At 40.7% G+C, this 17,376-nt stretch overlaps 2 protein-coding genes across 2 annotated transcripts in view; both read right to left on the reverse strand.

Annotated features, from left to right (window-relative positions):
• Positions 1 to 1,688, reverse strand: part of LOC107574149 (uncharacterized) — a 4,962-nt gene extending 3,274 nt beyond the window's left edge. The window contains exon 1 of the mRNA XM_016260616.1: positions 1,389 to 1,688. Within this exon, the coding sequence (XP_016116102.1) occupies positions 1,389 to 1,672 (284 nt within the window). The 5' untranslated portion in view covers positions 1,673 to 1,688. The remainder of the gene's footprint in view (positions 1 to 1,388) is intronic.
• Positions 1,689 to 2,690: 1,002 nt separating this feature from the next.
• The window catches only part of LOC107574151 (uncharacterized), a 41,811-nt gene continuing 27,125 nt past the window's right edge, over positions 2,691 to 17,376 (reverse strand). Inside the window, 11 exon segments of the mRNA XM_016260617.1 lie at positions 2,691 to 3,000; positions 3,396 to 3,479; positions 4,505 to 4,753; positions 4,844 to 5,152; positions 5,766 to 5,850; positions 5,853 to 6,010; positions 6,138 to 6,380; positions 6,478 to 6,732; positions 9,138 to 9,395; positions 9,863 to 10,294; positions 14,319 to 14,750. Of these exon segments, the coding sequence (XP_016116103.1) occupies positions 2,934 to 3,000; positions 3,396 to 3,479; positions 4,505 to 4,753; positions 4,844 to 5,152; positions 5,766 to 5,850; positions 5,853 to 6,010; positions 6,138 to 6,380; positions 6,478 to 6,732; positions 9,138 to 9,395; positions 9,863 to 10,294; positions 14,319 to 14,750 (2,572 nt within the window). The 3' untranslated portion in view covers positions 2,691 to 2,933.

A 17,376-nucleotide genomic window follows, 5' to 3' on the forward strand; every position in this document is an offset into this window, starting at 1 on the left:
TGTAAAACTATCGCAGTGTTTCCCACAGACTTGTGGCGGCATGTATATGCAAATTCATTCTCTGCCAGCAGAAGGCGCTGTTAGAGTGGTAGAGATCAAGGTTTCCCCTTCTTCTGAATGCAGTACCCAAAGCAGCGTTCCACTCACAAATGCTGCTTTATCAAATATTACATGCTAGATGAAATGAAAATGACATCCAAAATTTTCTGAAGACAGTCGGGTTCCTTCAGAAATACAGTGATATAAAAATACCCGCACTGGGTTTCAATTTTGAAACGTGCAGAGCTTATGTTTATTCAACGAAGTCAAAGCCTTTTGGAAAAATCTATTTGTGGCGGGCGCCACAAATAAATCAATGTATGGGAAACACTTACATAGGCTACAGAAACTTAAAAGTTCCTCATGGCAACCCGTCAAAATGTAAGTTTGGTTTAGCTTAAAGAAATTATCGGAAATATATTACTGTGGTGCAGTATGATATGCATAATACTACTACAACAATTATTACAACTTTTGTTTAAAAGAATAGTCACACAATACGCTATTTCTTCTATGTTTTAATTTTAATAGTAAACCCTTTGCCAAAAAAAAAGAAAGAGTTTAACTCTCATTTGATTAAAAGATAAATTAAACTGATTTATGCCTTCATTTGCACTGTACTGTAAATTAAAACTAACTGAAATTTCTAGTGTCACATAGGCCAAGACATTTCAATAGGCTATTGAACTAAGTCTGCCTGTAAAAGGCTATTATTGTTATAGTTTCATGAAAATAGTTGCAGTGTTCTTAACAACTTCTACAATATAGCAATGAAGACAATTTAATTATTTACACTTATTATATACAGTATCTCACAGAAGTGAGTACACCCCTCACATTTTTGTAAATATTTTATGCTGGATGCACAGAGGAAGACAAGAGTAAAACGTGCAGTGTGGGATTACTACACTCAACCAACACCAGGAAAGTCAGAGCCCTTGTTATTCTTAATTTTGACATTAATTTAAATTTGTACACCACACACACACATATATATATATATATATATATATATATATATATATATAGATAGATATATATAGATATATAGATATATATATATATCTATAATATAGATATATATATATATATATCAGAAGTGGACCTATCTTTATATGTAAAATAAGAGGAAAAATTCACTTTTGCATATTTATTGATATATATAGATAGATATATATAGATAGATATATATATATATAGGTTCAAAATATCGATTATCGGTCTACTTGATCTGTAACAATCGGTATCGGTATCAGCATCGGCCCTGAAGAACACATATCGGTCGACCCCTATACTGAATACATTTATATTGGATCTGTGTGTGAATGTGATCGGTTGATGTTTCTCACCAGAGCTGAACAGAATGTAACACTGGGAACAGCTGATCCATTCCAGCTGAATGAATCTCACAGTCCTGCAGAATCAGCCGTGTCTTTGTGTCTGATTGAGCTCTCTGAATGACTCTGGACATCACACGGCAGTCGTCAGTGGTCAGATGTAGAGGCTCTGAGTCTGTGTTTGTTGCCAGATCCAGAGCAGAGCGGCAGGAGAAGTCCAGCTTGTGCTGCAGGATTGAGAGCAGAACAGCTGCTGCCTCCTGCTGGACATCAGAGACACTGCAGCAGTGAAGCATCTTCAGCAACAGCAGCTTGTCAACACTGAACACAGACCGACACTAGATCAGGACAGATTCTGTAACATCAGTAACAGCAGCCTGTCAACACTGAACACAGACAGCAGGATTACTGAGATTCTCATCCTGGAGTATCTCAAAAACAAACAGCTCACAGTCTGACAAAAAAAAAGATAGAAAACAACCTCAGTAAACTATGCTACATTAGTCTGTACGTAAGACACAAAAAAAGTAAGTAAAAACTAACAGTAAAATGTAATAGGCCTATGTTAATATGTGGAAAGAGAAAAATCTGACCAATAACTCATGTGGTATTGCTACTCAATAGAGCATATATGTTTTGAAATATGCAAAGGACTGTTCTATTCAGGCAAATGCCATAGAAGCCAGGATGTTCAGATGACAATAGTCATCCTGTCTGTGTCAGAACAGATAACATCTCATGATCGCATCATTCATGTGTAGCCTACCATTTTGTACAAAATGTTTTACTCTAAAGTAAACACAGCAAAGCAGAATAATTAAAAGAGAAAATAAAACTAATTAAATCATAAAATAGTCTGTAATCAAGATTTAAGAGCATAACCCACAGTATGTTTACAATGAACTGGAAAACCAACTCTAATGCTGGGTACACACCACAAGATAATGGGGCTGATTTGGGGCCGATTTCTCCCCTTCCGACAATCCTAGGTTATGTCCCGATTATCTTGGTGGTTCTAAAGATTATTTTATCAGATTTTCCTGTGGTGTGAGGTGTGTTAAGGGTGACTGAATCTGCTCGGAAGAACATTGGAGGCGCCCCGATCGCGAATCGTAATTTTACGATCAGAAATCCTGATGTGTGGGGGAACATCGCGGCACACCAAACACTATAGGAGCAAAATGGTTAAATCTAGGACTTTTTGTCCTCATGTTTGTGGTCTCTCACATTTTGAAGATCTTATAATATTTTTTTAATATTTTAGTGTGTACCCAGCATTAGACAAGCTGAGATGTGAGCAGCTATCGTCGGATCATCAGGATGGAATGAGAGGTAGAGTTGAATGTCATCAGCATAGCTGTGGTATGAAAAAATCAGTTCATGCAACTGTTGACTATGATTGAAGGTGATGATAAAACATGAATGTGGTTTATGATCTGGTGGCTTGATTCATCTCTGGGATGTTTTTACACCTGTTACCTTATCATTAATCTCATCTCTCTAGATCTGCATTAATTATTTCACCCGTTTGTTGATTCCAGAGAGAGTTTACTGGCATCACTGGATCTCAAATCGTGGGTCAGTGATGAAGAGCTCTCGGGATTCAATTCTGTTGTTGAAGAGCCTACAGAGATACATAAACACACTGTTATTAGCTACAACCTGTTGCCAGTATTCCTCATCTGTAAGTCGCTTAGCATCTGATAAATTAATACATTTTCACTCTGTTGAGCATGACAATATAAACTATCAGTTACAATTTTAACACACTTGACAAATTTTTTTTTCCATGACTGCTTTTGATCTAAAAGCTTCTGCTTAAATTTTGTTGACAAGTATAAATTGTCCCTATGGATTTCTTTTATGATGGATGACTGGTGTGATACAATGAATGAATGAAAAGTGGCAGCAATGTGTTCTTTAATTTGAGAGAAAGAAAAAAAAAACCTTTAACCCATATTTTGCAGTTTTAATAAGTTTAAATAACTGTGGGCTACATTGTGACACTCAGACACACACCTTACTGTCTTTATGTTACAGTTGCGAGTGACGATCCTGTGGATTTCCTGAGCCCCAGCGTCAGTTATACTATTGCCACTGAAACTGAGATCAAACAAATCGGGAATGTAAGAACTATCACATTATACTTGATAAATGTACACTTTGAGTTTCTTCAGTCACTCACTCAATGTTTTGCACTTTGTGGAGGTTTGGGAGCAGCAGATCCAGGCTGTTATCTGTGAGACGGCAGTGACTCAGATCTAGTTCTGTCAGTCCTTCAGAATATTCCAGAATCAGCTCCAGACCTCTACAGACCTGCAGATCCAGCTGAGTCTGACTGAGATCCAACTCTTCACCCAGAGCTCTAGAGAGACACTGAGCTTCCTCAGGCCTCACATGAGCCAGAAACTGAAGCAGCAGAGGTTTATCACAGCTGAAAGACAGACAGCAAGAAATGCGTTATATATACTGAATGCTTTTATATTGGATCTGTGTGTGAATGTGATCTGTTGATGTTTCTCACCGGAGCTGAACAGAATGTAACACTGGGAACAGCTGATCCATTCCAGCTGTATGAATCTCACAGTCCTGCAGAATCAGTCGAGTCTTTGTGTCGGAGTGAGCTCTCTGAATGACTCTGGACATCACACGGCAGTCGTCAGTGGTCAGATGTAGAGGCTCTGAGTCTGTGTTTGTTGCCAGATCCAGAGCAGAGCGGCAGGAGAAGTCCAGCTTGTGCTGCAGGATTGAGAGCAGAACAGCTGCTGCCTCCTGCTGGACATCAGAGACACTGCAGCAGTGAAGCATCTTCAGCAACAGCAGCTTGTCAACACTGAACACAGACCGACACTAGATCAGGACAGATTCTGTAACATCAGTAACAGCAGCCTGTCAACACTGAACACAGACGAACACTAGATCAGGACAGATTCTGTAACATCAGTAACAGCAGCCTGTCAACCCTGAACACAGATGAACACTAGATCAGGACAGATTCTGTAACATCAGCAACAGCAGCCTGTCAACACTGGACACAGACAAACACTAGATCAGGACAGATTCTGTAACATCAGTAACAGCAGCCTGTCAACACTGAACACAGACTTTGAGTTTCTTCAGTCACTCACTCAATGTTTTGAGCTTTGTGGAGGTTTGGGAGCAGCAGATCCAGACTGTGATCGGTGAGATGGCACTGACTCAGATCCAGTTCTGTCAGTCCTTCAGAATATTCCAGAATCAGCTCCAGACCTCTACAGACCTGCAGATCCAGCTGAGTCTGACTGAGATCCAGCTCTTCACCCAGAGCTCCAGAGAGAGACTGAGCTTCCTCAGGCCTCACATGAGCCAGAAACTGAAGCAGCAGAGGTTTATCACAGCTGAAAGACAGACAGCAAGAAATGCGTTATATATACTGAATGCTTTTATATTGGATCTGTGTGTGAATGTGATCTGTTGATGTTTCTCACCAGAGCTGAACAGAATGTAACACTGGGAACAGCTGATCCATTCCAGCTGAATGAATCTCACAGTCCTGCAGAATCAGCCGTGTCTTTGTGTCTGATTGAGCTCTCTGAATGACTCTGGACATCACACGGCAGTCGTCAGTGGTCAGATGTAGAGGCTCTGAGTCTGTGTTTGTTGCCAGATCCAGAGCAGAGCGGCAGGAGAAGTCCAGCTTGTGCTGCAGGATTGAGAGCAGAACAGCTGCTGCCTCCTGCTGGACATCAGAGACACTGCAGCAGTGAAGCATCTTCAGCAACAGCAGCTTGTCAACACTGAACACAGACCGACACTAGATCAGGACAGATTCTGTAACATCAGTAACAGCAGCCTGTCAACACTGAACACAGACGAACACTAGATCAGGACAGATTCTGTAACATCAGTAACAGCAGCCTGTCAACACTGAACACAGATGAACACTAGATCAGGACAGATTCTGTAACATCAGCAACAGCAGCCTGTCAACACTGGACACAGACAAACACTAGATCAGGACAGATTCTGTAACATCAGTAACAGCAGCCTGTCAACACTGAACACAGACGAACACTAGATCAGGACAGATTCTGTAACATCAGTAACAGCAGCCTGTCAACACTGGAGACAGACAAACACTAGATCCATTAATAATACATTTTTGAGTACTTTTGTAGTAAAAATGTTTGGAAACAATTATATTGTCTAGTGATTGTTATAATTTAATTATGAACATTTTTAAATGAAAATACTACTAACAAAATAGTATGCTTTCAACTAGTTAAGACATACGTAAATCAATGCTACTACACGGCTTTGACATCACCCAGAAAACTACTGATTGTAACACACAGGCAGACCTGAGACCTAAAAAGTAAATAATAGAGATAGAGAGGAAAGCGGTGAAACCTGAGGTGGGAGAGGTGTGTGAAGAGAGGCAGAATGCTCTGCAGCTCTTCCTCTGGTATGGAGGTCCAGAGCAGGTTGAGTGAAGCTGCAGTGTGAAGCGCAGGGCCGCAGAGTGAACGGAGTCCAGATCTCTGCTCTGCAGGTTAATGTAGTTCTTCACTGAACTCAACAGACTGGACACAAACCTAGCAGAGCCGGACTCATAGATCTCTCTGATTACACGCAGCATGAAGGCAGAGCTCAACCTATACAGACACATCATATTTATTGTTATTAAATTTCTGTATTTTTTATCATACTATTAAGTTTTCATTTTTATGCACAAAAAAGCAATATATATTACATACAGATTTTGTGAAACTAATTGTTTACCGTTTAAATTTAATCTGGTTCAGGAATGGCAGCATTTCTCTGATGTTGACCTGAATGTTACTCTTTCTGAGGTTCAGAGTGATTTGTTGAATTCTGTGCTGCAGGAAATAATGAAACTCTTCCCAGCTCAAGGAACAGGAAGTCAGATCCCCGCCCACTTTCTGCAGGAAGCATCGAGTCAGTTCTTCATCCTGAGCTTCATAGACGCATTCAACCAGCTTCTGGAGAGTCACTTTAGACAGTCTACACACACACACACACATACAAAGAGTTCATTATATTTGTATATTGTTATTGTAGATATAAAATCAAACACTTGAAATGTGTCCTACAGTCAGACCTGAGAGTCACTGGTCCCTGGTGACACAGTAGGACAGACACAGAAACAGACTGCATCTTGTATTCAGTCAAATTCAAACACTGGACAGTCCATATTCTTGGAAGGATGGCCAAGCTCCTTAGGATCCTGGACAGATTCCTCTCTGACTGCTGTTTATCATTCAGACCAAGTGTGAGCTCATTAACAGTGATGGGAGCTCGAATCCTCATAAACCTCAATGCCTGCACTACTCTCACCACCATATAACCACTCAGCCTGAAAAAAAACAACAACAAAAAAAACATTGTTAATGTATGCAAATCACCATCTAGAAAGATTAAACAAAAAATATTAGCATTTGAAATGTTAAATGGCACAATACGTAATATTTTTGCAATAAAATATCCAAAAACCACTAGATATTTTGTTAACCTGTGCGCTTACATTATGGTAAATGTATCCAACTATGCTTAATCCAGAGAAATTCACAATTTTAACCAGTGAAATGGTCTGTGTCTTTTTGTCTCACGTCAATGGCATCATTTCCTCTCCACCTTCAGTTGTTGGACACAACCATGGAAACAGCATGCTTCTTGAAAAAATGTGGAAAATGTAGTGGTAGCGCCAAATCTCTGGTAGCATCTAGCAAGCCACAGCTGTTTGTTTTACACATTCACGATGTGCCAGAATTATTCATGATCATTGGCTAAGGGTTCTGTCGCCAAAAATAACCGCATAAAATTAAAACAGCCGTGGAGGCGAACACAACAAATCCAATGATTCCACTGTTGTAGGAAAATTTATGTTTTACTCTTTCTTATTTACTTTCTTAGACATTGCGTGGGTTTTTATATATTTTTTTATTTTTCCTTTTGATTTAACTTGTGTTTCTCTCAATATGTATATATATGTCACCTGGAATGCAACAAAGACATCACACAGTAAAACAGAGAGCCTTTGAAGTCTTTAGTGCGGGTAATTTAATCAGGAAAGACATAGGGGTTAGTCATAAATAAAGACCTTTGACCTCACTGGTGTGAAGGCACACAAACACACAGTAAAAACAAATGATCAGAAAGAGCCTTTGAACTCTTTAGTGCAGGAAAGACAGAGGGGTTGTTGACCTCACAGATGTGAAGATAATAAAAGCCCAGGGGGTTAGAAGTGTCACGGTTCATGGGTCCGGACGGTCTTTCTGTGTCTTGTCATGTGGTTGTATGTGCGTACGTCATTCATTAGTGTTTGCAGCTGGCGCTCAATCAAAGCGCGCCAGCTGCAACTCCTATATAGAGTCCTATATAGGGCACTCTGTTCAATGTGTGTTTGTCGGTTCGTACCGAAAACTAGCTCATAGATGGACGGAAGAGCCACAGCTGATTAGGTGAACTAGAATCAATCGAGCGCTGGAAAGCACTCATGGGAAGATTTTGAGTAAGCCATAATTACAGAGCATTTTTGCTAACCTTGCCGATTTGAGGTGACAAAATCGGATCTGTTGAAGACGTTTAACAGATTATTAGACATGCGTCGAAGGAAAATCCAGAAGAGATAGAAATCTATTTAGTGCAGGAAAGACAGAGGGGTTGTTGACCTCACAGATGTGAAGATAATAAAAGCCCAGGGGGTTAGAAGGACCATTGTTTTTTCTGAAAACAGCTAGGTTTGGTTTACGGGGTTAAGTGGAAATTTACAGAGAAGGAACTCTGTAAGAAGTGGGGGGTGATAACAGTATAATAAGGCTGTCTGTTTTCAGTGTGATGTCTGTTGTGCTTCAGGGTAGCTGCTGAAACATTGTGAACATACCTCTTTAAGGAAAATAAACTTCTTTCCTTAAATATAATTTGATTCCTTGTCTCTTACACTGTGATGCTATTTGTTAATAATTGTTTTTGCCACAACACCACTCTCTGTCGCTGTATCATCCAACTACATCTGGATCATTATTGTTTTGAATAAATGACCTCTAGCAGTGAAACTTAAGATTTTTTTATTAAAATATCCAAAAACCACTAGAACAGTGTTATATATTTTGCTGACTTGTGTACTTACAGTATCCCAAATGTTTCGAAGAATGTTTAAATCCAGAGAAATAAGCAATTTTAACTAGTGACACGGACCGTGTCCATAGTGTCATTGTGTCACCTGCCAATGATGTCATAACCCCTTGATTTCCGGTTTTGCTTTGTAGAAAACGTGGAAACACCAAAGACGTTTTAATATGTTGTGCGTTTTAATAGACCGGTGTCGACGGCACAGAGTAGCATTATAACAGAACTTTCAAACGTATCTAGTATGATAAAACAGCGCTGCTTTTTTTCCCCACATACGCACGACCGGAAGGAGCGGAAGCGGTCAACTGTGGCATAATAAAAGCTCCTCTGCTTTCGAGCCGTGTGTCACGCTCGTTCAGCGGCCTCGTTTCGCTTCGACGGCTTTCAGCCTCACCCTGCTTCATTCTACTACGTTAATAAATCATTAGCTTATCCATGAACATGATTTCTGCCGAGTCCCATCGGATTGCATCGGCTGTGGGGATGAAGACAACAACTCCCATGATTCCACTCAGTCATGGCGTCATCAAACTATGCCTTTGCATCTTTGTTTTGTTTTGAATACGCGCCCTCTAGCAGCAAAAAATTACATATTGTGCCTTTAATTTAATTTATAATGCTGTCTTGTACCTGAGTGTGTTTATGTTTGTGAGGTGTCTGAAGAGAAGACGTGTTCCTCTGACAGAGACAGCTTTATGTTTTAGAGTGAGGTTGAGTCTGTCAGAAGAGAATTGTAAGAAACTCCCCACAGACCTGCAGATTTTGCTGGGTACATGTCTTTCCAGACTTACAGAGAAGCCAAGATCCTCAAACAGTAATGTCACCAGCTCTGGATTCTCTCTTAACTGGACTGCTTTAACTAGATTTAACAAACACTTCTCAGAACAGCTGAAAAACACAAATACTTTTTATTAAAAAAAATCACTACATAACTTAACATGACCCATTACAATTGGAAAAAGCATTGTATAAGCACAATCTAAAAGACTCATTGAGAACTTGAAACATGTTCAAAGTTATAACAACAACTTTGTCAAGTACACATTAGATGACAATCAGACACAGAACAGAAAATAGAAGGACACAAACGATTGATGAGAGATTGTGAGAGAGTCAGTTGAAAAGAACAATGAAAAACAGAATGGTTGTTGTATGTGTGTTCGTCACGTGTGTAAAGGATGTAAGCAGACTATAGGTTGTTGGTTAGCAGAAGCTGAAAGACGAGAATGAAAGCAAATTGATTGATTGATGATTAATGAGGGGAGGACAGGTGAGTTAAATTAACAGCCTGAGGACTCGAAAGCCACACACTCAAACAAAGACAAGACAATATATGTCACAAAACAAAAACCAACCTCAGCTGTGAGATGTGTTGCAGACACTGAAGGAAACTCATCACTTCACTCTCTTCCTCTGATAATCCTCTCAGCACTACTGGTTTCTTCTCTGTCTGGAGCTTCAGCACTTCCAGGAGGACGGAGCTCTTTCTCTGTGAGAGATCTATGATCCAGACATCAGGTAACTGGAAAACTGACTGTAATGCTGGAAGATAACTTCTGCCTGTTTGAGTCTCATAGTCCTTCACATGTGAGCAAAGATCCAGCAGGAAATCACTCTGATCATGACCATTATAATCAAAAGGGAAGGTTTTGTAGTTGCACACAGATGACAGCAGAGTCGAGAATCTTGTTCCTGCATCTTTGTCAGTTTCTACTGCAGCAACACAGAGATTCAGCAGGAATCTTAATGCAGACATCCTTGTTTCTTTATAAGAAATGAACCAAAACCTGATAATATACAATAAAGAACCAAACACTTCATTAATTTGAGACAACTTGCATCACATAATACACTACTTCACATCAGACACAAATAAATATTTAAACAAGAAGACCCAGGGATCTGATTTGATAATGTTTTAGCTGAAATGCAGAACAATGGGATGTTATTTGTCCAAAGTCTGTAGGTATGAAGGAGAAAGATGGGGATTTTCTTGGATGTGCCCGGTAAGTCTTAAGACCTGTTCACACCAAGGACAGTAACTACATTTTTAATAATCATTTTCATTCTATGCGAACAGATAAGTCCATACCATCGCTATAACAACAGCAATACAGAGGAACAATATAATTAGAATTACTTTCAGAATGATTTGAGTCGTTGTTCAGTCTGTATTTCACACAGCATGATGATAAACTGTTTAGTCTGCTCTGAAACAATCACAGAATACAAGAGAGCTCACGCCTTGAAGCAAAGTACACACTGAAATGAATAATTTACTGAAATCTGGATGTGAGTCACTGTTTTCTCCACCATCTCTGATGTTTTAATCTGACTGCTTGAATACATTCGCTTACTGGATCCTTGACTATAAACTGTACATGATTTTTTAAATCTTCTTTTTTATGTTTAAAATGATCTGATCACATAAGAGCAGAAACATGATATTTCTTGTTGAAAAACCTGCTTCTTCATTTATTTCCATGATAGAACATTGAATGCAATTACAAATTATTAATTTGTTTATTTTCACCCCTCTGTGTACATCTCCTGATCTGCTCTGGCTCTGGGGAAGTGCATCCCACACTTTGAAAACTCCTTAATTAAATAATAGAGAATGTGAATATAATCTCATACTGATCTACTGACACACACCATCATGACTAGTGTTAACGGTTAACTGTTATTGTCAGCTACATCATTTAGCACATGTACTTTGGTAGCATCTGATGGTTGAATCTACAAGGACGCCCCATAAACACACCCATAATTTGTGCTCAAACATCTACAGATATGAGGAGTATTCAGACCCACAGCCAGCTCTCTCACCTTGCATAAAAACCACTTAGATTTAGCCGTTGACACAAATGAGATCGATGGTAGTGAATGGTCAGAATGCATCACTCTATACCTAACACTGAAACAAAACCGAGCCCCTAATCTAAAGACACTCATTAAGACCATCAGCTTATGCAGAAATCATATTTCACAATAACGTCTCGGGTTACGCATGTAACCATGGTTCCCCGAAAAGGAACAAGAAGCTGCATCCCCTAGGGGGCACATTGGGTAATGTAGCCTGCATGACCGGTGTGTGAAGTACGTGTGAAACGACGCCAATCTATTGGCCCACCTGGCCCATGACGTCATAGGCGGGATGCCCGGAAGTATAAAAGGGCACCTGCTGAATACGTCATCCACTTAGCTGTCTGAAGGAGACATAGACAGGCAGGCTGAAAGCATGGCAAGGGGGCGCAGCAACTCATTCCCTCTCGGGGAACCATGGTTACATGCGTAACGCGAGACGTTCCTCTTCTAGGGAACTCAACGCTGCGCGTCCCCTAGGGGGCACATTGAGGAACGAAATCCAAACACACCGTGCCGAGGCGCATGCCTGTCCACCTGGTGGGAGAGCACCAAGGAAGCGACCGATAAACAAAGCCTTTCTTCAGAAAGGGACCATGCCACTGATGCCACGGGCCGCTCACGCAACTTGGCAGAAACGGGGGGACCCGAATAGATCAAGGGGAAAATCCCATCCAAGTTAAAGAGCACAGCTATCCTCAGATAGCTATGCTATGTGAGCAGAGCTAGCCTGGATACACAAGACCACTGAGGAAGTGAACTAGAAAGCCCCTAGAGGAGCTCAAAAGATGCTACTTAAATCCCAGGTAAAGAAAGTAGCTGCTGAGCTGGAACACAGCTATCCTCAGATAGCTATGTCCCTAAGGTCTTATGAAGGCTTGTGGACCCAAATAACATAGCCAAGATAGCCTTCCTACGGAGCTGCCTAGACCACATAGAGTGGGCTATATACTTACTACCCTAGCAGGGGAGATAGCACTGTCTAGTTAAGGGCTCAAAGAGACCACTACTTAAAGACCCTAAAAAGGGGAGCAGCCACTGAGCTAGCATAAAGATATCCTCAGATAGCTATGTACCTTGGAAGGGCTACCAGAAGGGGGACCGACTGAAACTACCCAGACCACAATATGTGGGCGGTCTACTTATGACCCAAAGAGGGGAGACAGCACTGTCTAGGTAAGGGCTCAAGAGACCTCTACTTAAAACCCTAAGCAGGGGAGCGATCACTGAGGTAGCACATAACTATCCTGCGATAGCGAGGCACTAGGAAAAAGGGGTCCACTCCATGAGAGGGCTCACCGCAATTGCAGTAGAACACAGTTAGCCACAGATAGCTGTATTCAAATAAGCCCGTCCTGCCAAAAACAATGGCTGGAATATAACCACCCTCAGAAAGCTATATTAAGGAGGTCCCCAATCCGTGTCAGTCCCACAGTAGGCTAGCAAAGCACCGTACTATTGACCAAGATCTCACAAGAGGGAGATCCAGACCATCAGTAAATGATTTACTAAAGAGCGAACACAAACATCATAGTCCGAGATCAAGCCTGATGTAAGCAGTAGCCATAGCACTAGAGGGCTGGACAGAACTATCCTTGAATACCAGTTCTTTCAGATAAGGCTGAAGATTGCCCAGGCCATGGAAATGGGCCATCTATTTAAAACCCCGAAGGGGAGACAGCACAGTCAAGGCAATGGGTTCACAGAGACCACAATCTACAAAATCCCAAAAGGGAAGTGGTCTCCATGCTGGAACACAGCTATCCTCGAATAGCAGATTCCTAAACAAAGACTTCAGCACTTACTCGAGAACTTGTGCCAAGGGGAACCCAACCTAGTTATTAAAATCTAGGCTAGAATATAGCTGCCCTCAGACCGCCATATTCCAGAGCAAAAATATATTCCCCATAAACACTCTAGGTGCTGAAAACACTGGGAGAGAAAACTCGCAAGCCTCTCTCCACAGGATATTAAATATATTCACGCCCAGCGAGGCTCTCCACACACATTAACATGCATATTAGAGAGGCACGGCCGAGCTGAATATAGCTCCGCCCACGATCTCACAGGATCAGGGCTGAAACGACTTTGTGCTCACACTTCATCGTCATAACAACCCAACAATATCCGTGGCATCGGACAACTGTATAGAGAGTGTGTGTGGATGCCGCCGATCAAAGCAATGACAGCGAGTTGAGATAACTGTGCCGCGGCAATGGCGGAACTGGGCCGCGAGACACAAACACTCTGTTCCGTATCCCTCGGGAATAGGAACAAACGCGAGCAGAGCTTAGACATCATGACTCATCACAATGAGCGCGTAACTCTGAATGTGCGTGCTCTTCGCCGAGACAAACGTGAAAGCAGAATATGCCCTCGAGTGTTAGAATCCAAACACGGAGGCACACATTCCCTAAGGCGCTGCTCGACTCCAGCGCTATTCGCAGGATCCGATACCCCAAAAAGGGCATCTCAAACCGTGAGTATTCGTCGTGCCTTGGCAACAGCTGGACCCAAACCGCGAGATGCAAACGCTTGTTACTCATCTCTCGAGAAGAGGGACAAACGCGAATGGAGCTTCTCAATGGACAGCACTCACAATCTGAACGTGCTAGCTCCTGACCAAAAACAGATGACATATAGATTGTGCGCGTCCTCAAGTGCCAGAAACCTCTGTAACGGAGGCACACACTTTCCACACCGCTCACCTGCCTTGGTCTCTCACACTCACTTCAAACAAATGGCTCCTGAAGACACCAAAGTGGATGACGTACTCAGCAGGTGCCATTTTATACTTCCGGGCATCCCGCCTATGATGTCATGGACCAGGTGGGCCAATAGATTGGCATTGTTTCACACGTGCTTCAGACACCGGTCATGCAGGCTGCATTCCCCAATGTAGAGTTCCCTAAAAGGGGAACTGTAAGTTGCCAGAGATTTTCTCACCTCAGCTTTGAGATGTGTTGCAGACACTGAAGGAAACTCATCACTTCACTCTCTTCCTCTGATAATCCTCTCAGCACTACTGGTTTCTTCTCTGTCTGGAGTTTCAGCACTTCCAGGAGGACGGAGCTCTTTCTCTGTGAGAGATCTATGATCCAGACATCAGGTAACTGGAAAACTGACTGTAATGCTGGAAGATAACTCCTGCCTGTTTGAGTCTCATAGTCCTTCACATGTGAGCAAAGATCCAGCAGGAAATCACTCTGATCATGACCATTATAATCAAAAGGGAAGGTTTTGTAGCTGCACACAGATGACAGCATAGTCGAGAATCTTGTTCCTGCATCTTTGTCAGTTTCTACTGCAGCAACACAGAGATTCAGCAGGAATCTTAATGCAGACATCCATCCTTCCTTATCAGCAATGTCCCAGAACCTGATAATATACAATCAATAACCAAACACTTCATTAATTTGAGACAAATTAAATCACATAATACACTACTTTACATCAGACACAAATAATTCATCAAGAAGACCCAGATCTAATTTGATAATGTTTTAGCTGAAATGCAGAGCAATGGGATGTCATTTGTGCAAAGTCTGTGAGTATTGTAACGAATCAGCTCATGGGAAATATGAATAATTAACCATAACTAGTTATGATTAATTATGAATATTTTAGATCCGCTGTAGATATTTAGCTGACCACTCAGGGTCAACTGTCTTGTCAATTCTAAGATCCGGGGGGAAGGGTTCATGGGTCCTCGTATGGCTTGTTAACTGAGGGGGGTTACAGAGTATTTGTTAAATATAAATACAAAATATATATTGTCAGACCTGTTCACACCAAGGACAGTAACTACGTTTTTAATAATTGTTCACATTCTAGGAGAACAGGTACATCCGTACCATAGCTATAACAACAGAAACACAGAGGAACAATATCATTAGAATTAGTTGGAACCAGCTTCCAGAAGAGATCAGATGTCCTAAAACATTAGCCACATTTAAATCTAGACTCAAAACACATCTATTTAGCTATGTGCATTTACTGAATGAGCACACTCTAAAAAATGCTGGGTTGTTTCAACCCAATGTTGGGTCAAATATGGACTAGTTGAAACAACCCAGCATTTTTTAGAGTGCACTGTGCTACGTCCAAACTGATTGCACTGTATTTTATGTGTGATTATTTTAATTCCTTTTATGTAATGCATTGAGTTTACCATTTAGCATTATATTACCATTTTGTATTAAATGTGCTATATAAATAAACTTGCCTTGCCTTGCCTAGAATTACTTTCAGAATGACTATTATTGCAACTAGTATAGTGGACAGTATCTCCACCTGTCACACGGAAGACCGGGGTTCGATTCTCCAGTGGGGAGACCTAGCTCTTAGGGGGCTCTTAGATTCGGACTTGTAACCCAAAAGTTGTGGGTTCGCGTCTCAAGTCCTGCAGGGATTGTTGGTGGGGGGAGTGAATGACCAGTGCTCTCTTCCCCCTTCAATACCACGACTGAGGTGAGACCCTTGAGCAAGGCACCAAACCCCCATATGGCAATGTGGCTCCAGGTGTGTGTTCACGGTGTGTGTGTGTTCACTACTGTGTGTGTGCACTTGGATGGGTTAAATGCAGAGCGCAAATTCTGAGTATGGGTCACCATACAAATGTGTATACACAACACATCCCTTTAGCTGCTAAACTTACTAATATTGTATTGTACTACAGTGTGTTATACTTACAGCATAATAGTTTTATAGCTGTTGTGCTGTTATGGATGGATTGTAAGGTTTGCTAACTAATTTCGTTGTATTATATGCAATGACAATAAAAGGAAATTTAATTGCAGTGAACTGGCAAAATCACAAGCACAGAGCTTGAATGAATTTGGTCAACTGCAGGCAGTGGCGGCTCGTGGGTTTTAAAATAGAGGAGGCACACTAACTGTATTGGTCTGGGATCTCTGCTCCGCGCTCCCCTGGCCTCCCCCTCCCCTTCTATATCACCTAGCGGTTGCAATTACATCAGCAGATTCGGCACATTCGCGATAGAAAAGCGGTGCTTTCACGTTATGGTATTACAACTGTGAAATTACAAACAAAAAATACACATTCTGAGACATGAACTGTGAATTTTATTAACATTAAATCGTCCTCCTCCCATTTTCACCTCAAAATTATGCCTCCCCCGACGAGCCGCCACTGACTGCAGGAGTTCATTCCTTGCAAGCAACAGTGATAGAAATGAAGACAGACTATTCATAAGAAGTGAATTGGGTGAAAGTGATGCATTAGAAGAATAGAAATAAAGACTGGCATATCTCTGTAATACCGACGCTCCCTATATGCAAAGTATGCAGTTTGCGTAGGGCACCATCTCCAAGGGGGGCGGGACTCTCGTGCTATATTGATACAAGAAATTTCCTATTACTTGTTTCGCTTCGGTTTCAGTTTTTATAACCATTTCTTAATGTGTAAGTTGTTGTTTTTTAGCATGTAAGTTTGGCCGTGTTATTTTTTAGGATTACTGATAAACTACTGTCATTTGATTTGTATTATTTGTATTTGTCATTTATTTTAATTTTAGTTAAATTATGTCTGAATTTATTATGTCTGTATAGGTCTTTTATTACGTTTTTTTTAGTTTTATTTAATTTGAGTTATTTTTATACTTCAACAAACTAAATGGAAAAATGAAATAATATATATATATATATATATATATATATATTTATATTATATATATATATATATATGTGTGTGTGTGGTTGTACATACACATATGTAGTTGTTGTTTGGCTTAGTGATATGTTAGAATAATTATTATACTCTTACACCTTTTGTTTTTTAATATTTTGAATTGTTTTTAGCTTTATTTTTTGTTTTTCATTTAAATGTTAAGTTTTGAAATTTTGTATGCATTTGTCATTTTTATTTAATTTCTTTATTTTTAAAATGTGCATAAGTAGTATTTATAAAGTTTTAGCTTTTAGTTTTGGATCTGTTTTTAGTTGTTTTAATACTACAATTGATTGCTTCTGTTGTCCTCATTTGT

This window comes from Sinocyclocheilus grahami, unplaced genomic scaffold (assembly GCF_001515645.1).
Source record: "Sinocyclocheilus grahami isolate Dianchi unplaced genomic scaffold, SAMN03320097.WGS_v1.1 scaffold2130.1, whole genome shotgun sequence".
Lineage (NCBI taxonomy): Eukaryota > Metazoa > Chordata > Actinopteri > Cypriniformes > Cyprinidae > Sinocyclocheilus > Sinocyclocheilus grahami.